Source organism: Nothoprocta perdicaria, unplaced genomic scaffold (genome assembly GCF_003342845.1).
Source record: "Nothoprocta perdicaria isolate Ctin4 unplaced genomic scaffold, notPer1 scaffold_269, whole genome shotgun sequence".
Lineage (NCBI taxonomy): Eukaryota > Metazoa > Chordata > Aves > Tinamiformes > Tinamidae > Nothoprocta > Nothoprocta perdicaria.
The window spans coordinates 284,564-300,552 of NW_020455498.1; the positions used below are offsets into that span (position 1 = coordinate 284,564).

The window sequence follows — 15,989 nt, forward strand, 5'->3', positions numbered from 1 at the left end:
ACTGCTGGAGACCAGAGCTCTGTAAAGATACAGCATTTGAAACTGCAATGTTAACATAAAGTTTGTGTATATACTGTATCAATGCACAAGACAAGGGAAAATACAGTTATAAATATTTTGTGCCACCATTTTTCCCTTCAGAAGCCATAGCCTGGAAAGGTCCAGAACGTGTCACAGCTCTTCAAGCTAAAAGGGCAGCAATATATTAAAAGGTGTTCAGAGGCGGCAAATAACTTCTGTCAGAAAGCATTTGCACATCTAATAACTTCCCACGGAGGGCTCCATTTTCTTTTCTGAAAATGTATTGATAGCCCTACACGAAATAATGAATTATAGGAGCCTGAATTCCTCTGACAAGCTGCCTTCAGAGGCACGGAGCGAGCGCCTGCATGGTGTACACACAACCCGTTAATACCCTGCCTCCTGCGCCAGGCTGCCGGGCARGCACTGGATAATGACATTCCTCCAAGGAGTTATCAGCGCGCACAACCCCACCAGCGGAGCTTACAGAGAGCGCGGCTCCGCAATGCCCTCGTGCCCTGGGCGGCCCTGCTGGGCCTGCCAGCCTGTCCCTAACTCCTACAATGAGAAATTCAGGGGGGGTTATACTCCCTACAGAAATATCAGGCCGATTGTCTTGCCAAGCTCTCCCAGAGGAGGAGGAGGGAGGCGCAGGCCCCGGCGGCAGCAGCGCCCTCAGGCTGCCCTTCGCAGGCCGCCGGGCCGCAGGGGAGGGGACAGTTCATGCCCCCCATGCTCGCTCTGAATCCTTCATCATGAACCAAATAAGAAGCAAAACATAACCCTGCAGATGTCTGTTTTTGCTTTATCCCACGCACAGTATTAAGACTCAAGCTGGACATCAGCATCTCCAAGGCCTGTAAAAGGCGTGCAGCCCTCCAGCTTTCCCTGTCACAGCTCCGGCTCCTCTCTCCTTCCTTGGGAAAGGCAAGCGCAGTTTAATTGCTCGAAGCTCATTTTCTCAAGCTTTTCATTAGCGTTTCAACAGAAATGAAAGTGACAGATGATATTTCTACGTGTACAGTAACGTCAGTAACTCGACACTAAATAACTGTGTCACCTTYGCAGTGCAGCTCCAATCCTTCACGTTACTCACCAGCGCTGTCATCTCACTTTGCAAAGACTTATCAGGAAGCATTTACAAAATACTTAAAGCGCAGCTTGGTGACATTTTCCAATCAACTATTGCTAGTTAATGACACATAATTTAAAGAAAATATATTAAGATCTGGGGGTTTTATTATCCTGTTTCACTTGTTTTCTCTTCACTTCTTGCAAAAACACTTGCGAAATATAAATCACAAGGTCATGAGATTTAATTTTGAATAAGAAATTTAAAAGAAAAAACATAAGAATTAAGTAGCACTTCAGAATTCCACAGAGATCTGCTCCTCTTGGGATGCACATATTACATTGATAAAATGAAGGGAAGATGTTGCCATAAAATGGTTGGCAGATCCTTACCTAAGAAAAGCATAAAACAGCTGCTTTTTACAGATAGCAAACAGCACAGGAATGCTAAATGGCCACATCTAACCCCTCCATTAAAACAGTTCTTCTGCCACTTAAAAAGAGTAAGAAATATAACTGCGCAAATTTAAGCACARTTATATGACAAAATATACAGATTTTTTTTCTGAGAATATCTGTTTTTATTCATTTGGTCTACGAAGCAAAAAGAAACACCCATGGGGCTCCCTGGGAAGCTCAGGCAGTGTCTGTATTGTATTTACAATGCATAGGGTATAGCAGGAGAAACAGCACCTGTTAACCAGGACAAAGCCTCAGATCATGTAACTTAACTGTACTCAGTGCCTGCTTATCCTTGGTTAGCATTAAATCAGACTGTTGTGACCTCTTTCTCAGAAGCCCAGCAATTCAGATTTTAAATACATTTAAAGCTTAAGCTCTTTTGCAGATTCAAATTTTAGAAAGCATCTGCTGTGAGGCACAATAAATCACATACACACAAACACACAGAAACAAAACAAAACAAAAAAAAAAAGAATTACCAAGTTTATACTTAGGATGAACATGGCTAAAAAGCCTTCGAGGCTGAAGCATTCTCATAGAAGCTTGACTGCACAGACATTGGAAAGCCCTAAGTGCCTGCAGCATCCCTGAAGCTTCCCAAGCAAGGACTAGGGAGGGCAGTCAGGGGCACATTCACTGTGTTACTGCAAACTGCACTGGGGAGTTATGAAAATGATGGCCACCCTCTCATGAAAAGGCGTTTTATTCCCAGGGCGGTCTTCAGTGTTTTCCAGAATACAGCACATTTTCTGACCTTTGCAGTAGGGCTGTATCACATTAGCTACAAGTAAAACACTGATAGGCTCTTAATCATTTCTGACATCTCTGCTATTAGAATTGTATTCAAAGACCCAAATTATTTCCAGATACTGAAGATTCAAGCACCTTTTCTCCACATGAAAAACTTCCTGCTTCCACCCTGAAAATCTTTTAGTGTTGCCACCACAAATTCTTCTGCAATATCCAAAGCAGCTTTAAATACAATGAATTAAAACAACACAGGGGTTTAAAAACTGGTTGATTTTGCATATAATTCATTAAGCAACTGCATGTCTATTTTAAGTGGATCAGCTGTAAATTTGCATTACAGAAGCACTGTGAAACCATAAGACCTTATTTGCAGGCTAATAGCACATGAAACTTTGGCTACCTTTAATAAATCTATATTTAGAGATTAATCACACAAAGTGAAGTAAGRAGACCCAGAAAGGATTCCAAGAAGATTTCTCTTGCAAGCTCAATCTACTCACTGTCAACCTGCCACAGAGCAACAAGTAACCCTTAAAATGTTCAGAAATTGTTCCAGATAGCAACAAATCTGGCTTGGCTCAGCTGCTGGAAGAGCCTTTCTGCATTTGAAGCTTTGAAGACCTGGACTCCGCTATGGGTTTTGTTTATTGTTTTCATGTCCAAGTCTAATAGGATTAGAAATACTTTGGGAAATTTCTGTAATATTTTCCACAACTTCGTATATATCTTCTTCTGTTCTTTGACTATTGTATATTAACCACAGCTGTTTGTGGTCACACCTGCTCAGACTTTTACTTAATACTTCCTCCATTACAGCCTTAACAAAAAAAGGAGGGTTTGGTTCCCATAGTTTGGTTCCTGGTCCCTATAACCATGATGAAATAAACAGCAGCTGTTACTCTTCTTTGCTATCAGGTTCAACAAAAACTCCAAGAGATCACAAAAAAATAAAGGTTTTTTCTTTTTTATTATTTTATTATTATTTTTWTTATTATGCAGCTTTATGTTCTGGTAGTTCACCACATTCAGCACTCACACTGCTAGTGTAGTGATCACTAGTGCATTACTCCTGATTTAAATTGGACTTTTTGACTTTATCTCCAAGTTCAACAGATGAAAGGGCACTTTTATACTTGACTAATCAAGCTACCTGTTGGTTGTTTTTTGGATATATTAAACTAATCAGTTCCTATGAATTCCTCACTTCCACATATTTTTTCTTTCCCTTAGGTGTCTTTTGCTTTTTTCCCCTTTTAAGTATTATTAAGATTGAAAACCGAGTAAGTAAAATTCTGAAGGAACTAAAGAGCCTTAAATCCAAAGTATAATAAGATTRAGCACTTTCACTCAAACAAAACAGTGATGAACCTTGCTCCAAGGAGATCAAAGACATATCATAAAAACTGACATATGCCCGTAGGCAATGGGRAAAAAATATAAGATGGTACTAGACAGATTGGGATGTCTAGCTGACTGATACAGAAGTCAACTTGGACTAAAACAGTACTAAAAAAGTATGTAAAAAAGTATATATAAAAAGTAACATTACAAGATCTGTCTCATTATTACTCAACATAGCGGTAAAACTCTAACCATCTTGCTTGAAAACGTCCAGCTGATCTGTCTGCAGTTGCTTTGCTCATGTATTCAAAGACCACGGTCTACCAAAAACATGAAGAGATTAAGATATTCTGAGAACRGGCAGTAGTGGGAACGAGCAAAGTCAAGAGTGTCTCCTCAGTAAAAGGGAGTCTCGCTCACTCTCTGTTGGGGGCTAGGTCAACAAACCATGGGAAGAGAGGACTGCTTGATAAAATGAGATTCTGTCATTATACAAAGTGAGTAAATACAGCTTAGATTAACCAATAAATTATTAGCTTCGCATTAGGAAGGATAAGTAGATTTATTGTGCCAATGGTCATAAATGGCCAAATTCTCAGCAGTGTTTCCAAAGGAACCCTTAAAACTCAAGGTCAATACTGATAACTTCTGGTAACTTCTAGAGTTTTTTTTTATTTCACTGCTACTGAATCTGTTTTCAAAGCTGGCTGAATATTGCTTATCTTGCACCTTCACTCAAAATTTCTTTAATTATTGCTTCAGAGTTATCTGATGTGGTGGTGGYTTGGGCAAGAGGATAAAAGATCGATACATAAGAATGAATGCAATAAAACAATTAAGGCCAAGGATGTTCAACCTTTTTATCATCTTCTAAGGATGAGGAAGTTGAGAAAGCAGTTCAGGATGAAACTGGAAACTGCATTTCAGCCAAGCACTTTTTGGTAAGAAAGTTTTTTCATCTTCCTAACAAACATTTCCTGATTCCTAAAATGCTGCAGAATCTCCTGAAAATGAAATTGCTGGAAGAAACGTGAGAATACTGAAACATCCCTTGTGCAAATTTCTTTACTATTTCTGGGGCTTTATGCTATTTAAGTTTAAGAAAGGAGGAGGAAGAGGAAGGCGGAAAGGTAACCAGATTTTAAGTAAAGGGGAAAAAATTAAAAATATAATATTTAGCTATAAAAATATTGGATTCTTGGTATAGCAAAAGAAAAATCAAACTGAATTCCCTCAAGTCCAGAATGCTGATCCAGTAGCATCCAATATATTTTCAGGGAAACACTGAAAAAAAAAATCACTGCACACTGAGGATTGTGCAACGTAGAGGAAAAATTGWACAAAGACGAGAAGTGCTTCGTGACCCTTGCAGCAATCAGCATATTCCTTGAAGCATGAGATTTCATTATTTGTATCTCAGCAGGCACAACCATGAATATCACTGTACACCTAAATACCCAACATGTTCTATTTGATAGAGGGACARTGAGGTGACAATTTGTAGACTATTTCAATTCTGCAATTTAGGCAGTAATTGCAATGAGCAATCTATAGCAAGAATATGTACAAAGAGCATCAAGGGCACTTTGATATATTGGCATTTAGATCTCTGTCAAGGAAAAAAAAACCCTAAAAACTGACCAAGTCTAACAAAAGCCCATGTCAGAATGACATTCTCCATGTAAAAGGAAGCAAGAACACCTAGTGAAGAAGTTGTTTATCTACTATTAGCCTTAGGGCTGTGCATCTGATACGTGGCATAAACCCCTGCAGACTGTCACACAGCTTGATTTATGCAAAAAGATTCTTGCATGAGCCCTTAAACAACTCCCATCAAAACAATGAAAAAATTGTGGTTCAAAATCTGTTGTTACTCCAATTTCACTGAAAAATTACTCCAAGACAGACATGCCTTAGCTATAGAGTAACTTTGGGCATGCAATGATACTGGCTGTAATTGAGAAGATCTGTCTGTGTGTACGTCGCTGCAATCTCCTGTTCACCCATCAGCTACACACCTCCCTGCCAGCTTCAACACCCAGCTGCAGTTGAGACCTCAGGTGAACTTGCATGGAAGTGAGGCAGCAGGTCTGGGAAACTGCACCAGTCTTGCCTAAATCAAGCGAGACAAGTACCATTTTTTTCACGGGAATGAGCTTCCTGGGTTGAAGGGTTGGAAGAGTCATGTCCTGAGCAAAGCAGATAAATAAAACTYGGTGTTGTAGGCACAAATCTGAGTGGAACAGGGCTACTAATGCAAAATGCAGAGCTCAAACTCTTGCCCAAGACCAAGTAGGTTTTAAGGATCTCCAGATGTCTTGTTCATTTTTAACTCCAATTCTGGAATGTCTTTCGGATCATGTTTTCAATTTATTTATCTGCAATGTTTTCATTCTTCCTGAAAAGCTGGGAGCTGTTAAGTGGGTGTTCCTTCTTCCCAAGGCCTGCATGTCGTGCGCTGAAGCTTCCAGGAAGAGCAGGGAAGAAATTGAGGTCGTCTTCCTTTCATGCCTAGTAAGGAGGAAATAGGAATGGCCTGACTTTACCTGCTCTTCGTGCACATGATCAGTGGTACGAGGCATCCAAGTGCCTTACCCTCTAGGAGGAAGATGACTGTGATCACTGGGGTAAAAAGTTCCTGTACAACGCCAGCTCCAAGACAGAGAACAGAGGACAAGTAAATCATCTTGATTAGCCAAAACACATATAAGATGATTTCTGGAGAAATCAGAATTATTATAGTGCTTACCAAGAWAAGTGTCTTGGCAAGCACTCAGCAAGGCCATTCTCTTGAATGCCTCTTTAACAGCAACAGTAACATCAGATTAAAAGTTTTAAGCAAAATAGCCCACTCTTCCTTGATTCAGAGATTCCACTGAAGAGATGAATTCACCGTGTTTCTATTCAACTCCTGTGTAACTCAAATACTACATCAACCTGTTAAATTTCCAGCTCCTGTACTTTAAGGGTCCAGGTTACTCCTGACCTTTCTTTACTTATACAAGATTTAAACCTCTGTTTAAAGACTTTGCTGAAGAAGAGATTAATTTCCTAGTCATGAATATTTTGGGAAGTCAGGTACTTGGATTTGGAGAAATACGAAAGCTAGTAGAACTTGTGCAAGCTCTTACCAGGCAGAATGCATTGCTTGAACAGACCAAAAGGAAATAGAAAAATGTCTTCTTGTTGCCTGAAGGTATTTAATACAGTGSAGCAGAGGGAATATAATCAGCATTAAAGTGCTCTTCATAAATAATGGACAGTCTAGCAGCTTTTATCTACTCTGCACTTTAAGAAAGTTTCTACTGTTGAATATTTCATAAGCAAGATGTAATTTATTGTGCTTTTAAATTATACACTTCAGAAACTATTTTAAAAAGGAAAAAGTTCTATGCTCCAATACAATAACGAGTGGCTATGAATTTCTAAAGAAACACCAGCAGCCTAAAATGCATATTCTGAAATATAACATATACTATGTATTAGGGACACTTTTGCTCTAGACTGTAGCAACTGATTTTTTAAGATACTCAATCTTATTCAGCACTACAACATTTATTTTCATGGAAGAAGAAACCTCCACACTCATTTTCCTAMGATGCCAGTTGTAGTTTGCATTTCTCAACAAAATATACACAATGTGTTACCTAGATCTGTTATGCTGATCACAGTTCATTTAACCTACACATCTGTAATATTCATTTTTGAAGCAATTTCTTTTTTTATGCACATTATTTTAAACACGTTTTATCCTGGCCTTTATAAATGACATTAGATTTGCACAGAGATTCCACAGGGCAATTAGTGCAACTTCAGGGAGGTCAGCGGCGCTACTGCAGATTTCTTGGTGCGTATCTCAATATTGAGCCTTGTTACACAACTTCACATGCTTATGAAAGGCCACTATGGGACATCTGCTGGGAAGGAGCAGCATCCAGCAGGCTGTTATTTGCAGCCTGACCGAAACCAAAGCAAATAGAACATTAAAATGGAATCACTGAATCATTACGGTTGAAAAAGACCTTCAAGATCACTGAGCTCAACCCTAAACCCCTCACCACCGTGCCAGCTAGACCACGTCCCTAAATGCCTCACCTACACATTTCTCTCATGTCGCCAGGGATGCCGAATCCACCACTTCCCAGGGCAGTCTGCTTCAATGCTTCACCTCTCTTTCCATGTAGACTTTTTTTCCCAATATCTAACTTGATCTAATTCCATTCCATCTAAGTTCTTCCTGGGAAATTTTAAGTGTCCTTTCTACATCCACACTTTCAAGCTGTAGAGCTACTTGAAAAGATAGAATTAGTTTTCTTTTAAAAAATAAGATGACAAAGAAAAGTATCTCCCTTCGTATTTCCTTTAAATAATTGAGTTGACAAAAAAGGCTTTGATTTTTTGGCTTTGATTTTTTCACACTCCCCACTTAGAAAGACCAGATAATGGAAGAGTTAAACCAGAAAGATGAATATCTCTAGCAGTTAGATGCAATCTTAAGAAATAGTACTACGTGTGGCATACMATCTGTATATTAATAGCCTTCTCCATATGGACAAACATTCCTATAGCAAAAAGAGGTAACGAGACACCAACCGCAGCAGTTAAGATCATTTTGAGGAAGAAACATGTCTGCTACAGTGTGAACCTTTCATACATTACCTTATATTGGCCACCCTTTAGACGAAATCTAAAATAATTCTGACATTATTTATTTATAGACATTCTCAATGCACTCCTTAATAACTCTGGGCTACTTAGGAAGTTACTCAAAACTAAATCCCATACTATTCTTCCAGGTCTGCCAAACACTGAGTGCCCATTTGGAAATTACAAGTGAGGCACAAGCTTTGGACTGGCTCAATGCACAAGGAAGGATTTTTCTTTTGGTCAATAATTCTCCCAACACACTGGATTTAAAAGCTTTAGATTCAGTAAAAAMCTTATCAAATTTTTAAAATGGAGCTTTTGTTGTTCATTGCAGAGTTAGTAAGAACAAGAACTGAAGTGACTCCTATAAGCATTCATGCCACCTTTTGCAATTGCTGCTTTCTCATTACATTTTATTCTATGTTGCCGCTTTGGATGTTGGATTAAGTTTGAAAGAAAGGCTCTTATTAGCAAGAAAAGGAAACAAAATGTCTCAGAAGGGACAAATGTGTCTCAGTTGTGCTTGTAAGTGAAACTTGCCAAAACAGACAGCAGCAGGATACAAAACACGGATAACTGAAGTTCACATCTATTGATAGAATTAAACACTGACACACTAGGCTAATGAAGACATACAAAYGCTCAACAGATAGTAGCCAACATATTGCCAAGTGGATGTAATCAAAGCCAAAATCAACTTTTTAGAATGCTTATTTACTTTGTATTAAAATACAGTATTTTCTATCACTGTTAGAGTCACCAATATGCGTAATAAGTAGAAYGCTACCCAAATACAAGATATCTAACAGAAAATGACATTAGATGAGTAGTTTCACTATGAATGACAGGGATACTCATGAAGCCAAACTATGCACAAGCCTCRGGGAAGGAAGAAAATGAAGCCTCCCACGTACAGGATAACCAAATTGCCCCAATGTGAAAGGAACCATCTCTCAGGAAATGACGTAGCTGTCCAGCTTCAAGTGGACATTTGGTCTGTGAATCTCTTCTGTTTCCCCTATTGCACCCTAATCTCAATGCCTGCAAATTTACAACTAGAGGAAGAGCAAAGTCATTTTGAGTGTCAATACATAACCACGTTCAAAAACGATTCCCAGCAGGAAATCCTCGAAGGAAACTGCAGTACCATCAAAGTCATTGTATGGCTCTTAGAGGTCAAATAAACAGGCCAACTTACGTAGCTCTCCTACTTTCAGTATTTCACACAGCATCTTTGTCAGCTCAATGCTACTCCGGCCAAACGGGCATTCATGCTTGTCTTCTCGACTACTGTTTTCCAGGACAATCTGAATTGGGAATCAAAAATGGAAAAAAAAAACAGTTTGAAGAACACGTGAGTTAAGTTCTGCCTTCCATGTCAAACATACGCAGTGCATACCGAGAAACTCTATGCAGAGACTCAGTTTTCATAAACCTTAGCGTATCCTTCCAGCAAATAAATGTCTCCCTAAGCCTTTAGAATCAGGGGTGCAGAACCAGAGCTGTTTCAGAGCTGATTCTGAAGCTTTGCCATTACCATGCAACATTGCTGTTCTGCTTGGAAAAACTGCAGTTGAAGCCCAAAGGAAAGAAAATGCTTYGTTTTACATCCCCTGGCTAAAGGAAATTGGATTTAATGTTTTATAAGCATTAACTCGTCCCTAGAAGGRATTTTTTTAAAGGTGAGACAAATTAGCACAGCTGGATTCAGCCTYCAAAAAAAGAGCAAATGTCAAAAATCAAACTGAAGTCCACAGGGAAAGAAGATGTGCTTGTTTTCCTCACTGTCAGAGAAACTTTTGCTTAAGTGCAAAGCATTTCAGTGAGCTATCACTCTGTATCAAGCTCTGGATGCTCCAAAATCTGTTCAAGAGCAGTCTCTGTTCTCTGTTAAGTGACACTGAAAAGTAAACAGGGAAAAAGTGCTTGAACAATTTTACCCTCAAGTTCTGCAGTATTTAGAACATTTGTGAAACTTTCACCAGCATTGCAAACAGTCAAAAATATCCTGTCATGGATGTGAAAAATATGACTTCTGACAATACTACAGATTTCACTGAAACTATGACCCTGAAAAAAAGACAAAAGAGCATCTGAAAAGGGRAAAAAAAATTAAAAAGCTTATATTTTCACTAAAAATTGGCTTTGTGGCAACAAACTTCCCCACCAGCTTTAAAATTTAAACAAAACACAGATCCTAAGCAGCTGCTGCACAGCCTTTGGGTGCTGTGAGAGGGAGAAAATGCACTTCAAGGGTGCAGAGAACCTCAGAGGCTCTCTGAATTCCCCTCACAAACAGGTGTTTAGACACTGCTCCCCAGTTTGCACACCCCTCCTTAGAGCCCATCTTCACCACGGTTTGTCTTTCAATTGTTAACTTTTGCGTAAAGGAAAGCTTTCAAACCAGTAAAATAGAAAATTCCATGCTCCTTTCTAAATTCCCTGGAATTCCCACTGAACCATAATTTGTAAAAGGCTCAAAGGCTGGAATATAGTCCAAAACACAGTGGTGCTGGTGGACAAAAGCACTGCTAGATGCCAGCAAAACTTCTCCCCCTCCCCAGATCCTGGCTGCAAATGTTGCACATTGATGCTCTCACTTGCACAGAAACCTTCCATGCGAAGCAGTTCAAGGGGAGAGTGGGAAAAAATGAGCAACCACTTGACTGTGCCAAAGCCCCTTTGACAGGAAGCACCTATTTTAGTCCCACTGCACAAATGGCATGAAGAGCTTCCAGCTGTTACTGACCCTACCCATCAGCCAGCATCATGGAAGAAATGGATGTTCTCTGTGTTATGAGAGTGGGTGATTGCTTTGTTTTGGTTTTTTTTTTTTGAAAAATATTAAATCTCCTGTGTCATATCATTTTACCACTTGGGCTTCCCACAGACTCCTAGGAAGCCACTGGGGATTTGAGAGCTACTTGACCCTTATCATTTTTTGACTGGACTTTTCCAGCAGGGCAGTGGCAGAATCACATTCACCACTCTGCCCAGAGGAGCTACTTTTCCTTCTAAAAATTTTGGGTTAAATTACATCTAATAGTTCTATGTCATATCTGGATAACAGTTGCACCAAAYCCCAGAAACACCTCTGCAATTTTTGTTTTACATTCCTGCAGCTGCCCTTCAGGGAACATGTGAATATGACTTTGCATTTGGGATGAGTCATCCTGCTTCAGTCTCTTTCATGGAGGATAGTGCTACATTTCCATACCCAAAAGCAGGAGGAAGGAGAGAGCAGCACGAGTGCAATGTAATCCTGTGTCTCAGCACCTCCCCGAGATCACTCCTCTTGTTTTATTATTATGCTTCTCTCTCTCTCTCTCACATAATAAAACATAAAATCTGCATACTGGAGCAGGGGGATGCTTTGACACAGATTTAGATACAGCAGAGAAACACGGGTAATAAAAATCAATGAAGAGGCAAAATGAAAGGGTAAGGGGGAGGGCAAGAGAAGCACTCGGATCAGCATTCCTGCTTGCTTCTGGCAGGCACGTTTTGTTGAGTTTCACATTAACCCGACATATTAACATTTCATGAGCACATAAATATTTAATGGTGACACCATATATGCATATAATGTAAGGCAGAATTACAGCAATCAATAAGAATGCCAGAGAAATAGTTAAGGCACTGTGTATTGCTATACAGCAAATTAAATGGCAATTTGAGTAATCAATATGTAAAGTAGCTTTGCAATGAGCCTCATTCACACTCGACAAGCATCCGTCTTTTAGCATTTGCTGTGCAAAATAAGGCAGAGCTGACATGCTACATTTCGGCGAGGAGGSAAGATTGAAGAGCCTTCACTACATCTAAATATATGCAGGCAAATTTGACAGTTGCAGATACTGATATCCTGTGAGAAACAGCAATGGTCAGGAAAAAAAAAAAGAAAGAAAGAAAGAAAAAACACTCTTGAAAATGCCCAAAGAGAAATGATTTCTGGCARCATTCCTTAGTATATTTGTAACACGCTTTTTAAGACTTAGCAACTCATATCCTGTTCCAATGTAAAATGCTATAAATACACCTGATAAGGGCGCGATTTTAATGTTATTTCCTTGATCAATCTGCTCATGGAGAAGAAATAGGCAGGAAGGGACATGTTTACTTAGCAAGCTGGTGAAAACTACAGCAGGGAAAGAAACATAACAAAGAGCTCTAGGCTGAAAATACTTGGGTCTGTCTACAGTGTGTACTGTTGGTTTGATTCATATTTCTATCACAACAATTATTTTCCCAAGGAAATGAAAAGAAGTCAGCATGCCCACACAACCCTCATTGAAACAGAGGTCTATCATTAGTGCTCATGATGTTGCTGCACCCCATCATCTTCCTCCTCCTCTCCCTCACGGAGCCTCCAGAGAGCTCCAGATCCACCAGCTATTTCACAATCTGCAGGCATGGTGCCTCACTGGGCTTGGGGGAACAAGTACATTGAAGCAGGCTCTCATGAACATGATGGAGAAGTCCAAGATCGGGACAAGTTTCCCTCTGTCCCACCTCAACTCTGGGATGTTTGGCTGCCTTTAATCACTATTGCCCACTGCTATTAAGCAGAGCAGAAAGAAGCCAGAATTGGCAACACTCAAGACCAAATACAGACTTTTAGGGAAAAGCAAAACCATATAAAGAACGGAAAAATCTCAAGGGAAAAAAAATGCAAAGAAAAAGACAATTGCCAACAAACTGCAAATGAGAAGTTTAAGTGAGAAAAGATACAAAGAGCAAGAGAGCACAGGGAGTTGGTAAGAAAACAGATGAAATGAAAAAAAAAAAAAACAGAAAAAGTATTGCAGCCCAGAAAATATGGGGGAAGGTGGAAAGACTGAGAGAAAAAGAGACAATGAAGATAGAGAATGAAGCTGAACCACAAGAAGAATGAGTTGAATTCAAAAGTAGATAAGCAGAAAGGACAACACTCAGAGTGTTTTTAAAAATGCAAGGAGCTGAAATTTTAGGAAAGCCAATGTTAGTTACTCTTTTCTGGCATTTTTACACATGAAACTTCACAGYCCGCTCAGGCATGGGGGATTGGACAAACACTGCAGCAGCACATGGAACTCTGCAGTCTTACTGTTTTTAATTCATCTAACACAGATACCTCTCCTCTCTCCTTTATGAAGTCCTGTCATAAATGGAAGGGAAACATTTCCCAATCACCAAACAAAATCAAGGAGTAACCAGAAAGAGAAATGAAGGCTTGGTATTTTTTTCCCAAGGCAGACTTTTCAGGTAGGACTGATGAGCAACTGTTGACAGCTGGATTTTCAGGGGAATTGGGTTGGTAATATGAATTGCCCCAAACACCCTGTTTTCTCTGAAGTTAAAATCTTTTCAGTAAGCAGGAGACAGCCCTCCAATATCCAGTTGTCCAACAACACATTCCAAAGGCTACAGAAAAAGCTATTCTTCCTTAGGAAATATGTATGGCTGTAGTTTTTGACCTTATATACTTTCCACTGAAGTATAACTGATCACCCAAAGAACAGTCACCTAGCTTAATAATCTATGTACTGATGGCACAGACAATAATAAAATAGAAATTCAAAGGTCATGCCAAGATCACAGAAGAACAATGCAAACTCTCCCGTAGCAGTGAAAACAAAATCAGAAGGCTTCCTAACTTTACAGCAGGATAATTCTTATTGCCCTTTTATAATCTTCCATTGAACTATTCACTGAGTCCATCGTTATCCCAGGAGCATAAAATAGATCTTCAGGGAGGCAGTGGGCTAAATGAAATCTTTTCCACATTTGACTACCACGGCCTTAAAAAATTGCATCAGCTTCAATTATGAAGCTTTTTACTTTAACTGACAACTAATGACTGACAACAGAGTTTTTAAAACAGACATGATCTTGAGAAGTTTCTCCATCAAAACACATGAGGAAGAAACCAACCGACAGTCCTTCTTCATGGGGAAAATCCACTTAGACCATTCCTTAATCCTTTACATTAAAGATAAATTTGACTCCCAATACATGACCCCATGGCAACCGCAGATGTAATTCTTAGATTCTTAAACTATGAGCTTGGCAACAGAACAGAGATTCATTATGATTAGGACGTAAATACAGAAAGTAGAAGACTAGAAGATTTATTATAACTACAGCAATACTTACAATAAATCACACAACAGAAAATTCAGCAAGCACTGCTGCACGATTCCTAAGGAGCACTTCCTTTATAGTCCTATCTAAAATGATTCTATATTAACAGAGTTTTCTAGCAGTCTGCAGTAGGTCAATACCAGGAAGATCAGAAAGCTGGTTAGTTAAGATGGCAAAAAGTTCCCTACACCCAACATGAACAATCCAGCAGCATTTTAATGCCAAAGACTTAGAGAGTTTCTCTTCCTGTTCTTGGCATTCTGCTTTATCGTTTCCTAAGCTTTCTTATCACTCGTGGCAGGCTTTGCCATTGCTACTTCATTTAGATGCTTTCAGTACCTCCTTAGGAAGCAAATAGTAAGAAGAATAAGCTTCCTGAGAAGGATAAGGGACTCTACTGCAGGCTGACTCAGTTCCCGCTTTTGCTCTTCTCCATTTTGCTTTCCACCCGAGGCAGTTTGTCATTTGCTCTAACTTCAGCATCAGTAATCTTCTAACAGCCTTCCCTCAGCAGTGTCCCCTCCAACCCTGCTTGTTATCCCTCCTGYTTCATTTCAATTTCTCATACTTCCTCTGGCCCTTATCACAGCCTTCCTTCACATTCCTGAGGTGTCATAGAGCTTCTTCAACACAAAACTAAAACAAAACAACTGTTTTGCCCACTTTCCTCAGGAAATAACTGGAACTGCCATTTGTTCCATGAAGTAACTGTTCCAACTGCCATGAAGCAAGATCATGGCATCTTTATTTTCCATCCAAAGTGAAACGCACAGTGAATTCTCTTGAGTTACCATAGAGCTCCCTCCCTTCTTTGCCATTCCACTCCATGCACAACCAAACAAATCCCTGTAAAAGGTGGAGGGAGGGCCCAAAAAAGAAGATAAGGCCCCGCTGCCCTGTTGTCTTAAGAAGCAGCACTAGGATCTGCTCTTCACTTCCCACACACACAGGCAGGAGGGAAGGAGTTTTGTGTTGGCCCATTTCAATTTGAACACAAGTGGCCAGATATTATTTCCCCCTACGTGTTACATTCAAATGTGATGGGCAGTTCTTCCCCTTCCTTGTTCTTTTCTGACAGAAGAGGATAGGAGGTACATACAATACCTGCAGGATGTGGTACATTTCTGAATTCTTTCCTTCCTTCCTTGCAGTGAGATGAGTCTATCGGTATCATCAYAGTATTTAATCATAATATTATCGTGATATGGGTTATATTATKAAAGTCTGAACCTTTATCTCAGATGAATGACAATCATGTCCTATGTCCCACAGCACATATCGGATAGGGCTGTGTTAAAAAGAGGTGCTACAACTCTCCTATGTTTCCCTTCTTCTCTAGTATTAATCTGGCTCCGTATTTACACTGCAATAAACCACTCTCACTTCACTCAATGGGGCCCACTATGATTTTGCAGTCAAAGACATGGGCTCCTGGATCCAAAACACAGAATTTCCTGGTAGGTTGGGAGGAGCAACAGATGTTAAACAAGTCTTGGGAAATGACAGAAGGAAGGCAATAAGTTAGACATAAATAGAAGGCAAGAACAGGTTAAAAAAAAAAAAAAAAAAAAAAA

The 15,989-nt window shown here is 39.6% G+C and overlaps 1 protein-coding gene across 3 annotated transcripts in view; it reads right to left on the bottom strand.

Annotated features, from left to right (window-relative positions):
- The window catches only part of ELMO1 (engulfment and cell motility 1), a 241,407-nt gene that overhangs the window by 129,702 nt on the left and 95,716 nt on the right, over positions 1 to 15,989 (bottom strand). For all 3 annotated transcript variants that reach the window (XM_026040820.1, XM_026040821.1, XM_026040822.1), the window contains one exon: positions 9,491 to 9,599. In XM_026040820.1, the coding sequence (XP_025896605.1) occupies positions 9,491 to 9,599 (109 nt within the window). The remainder of the gene's footprint in view (positions 1 to 9,490; positions 9,600 to 15,989) is intronic.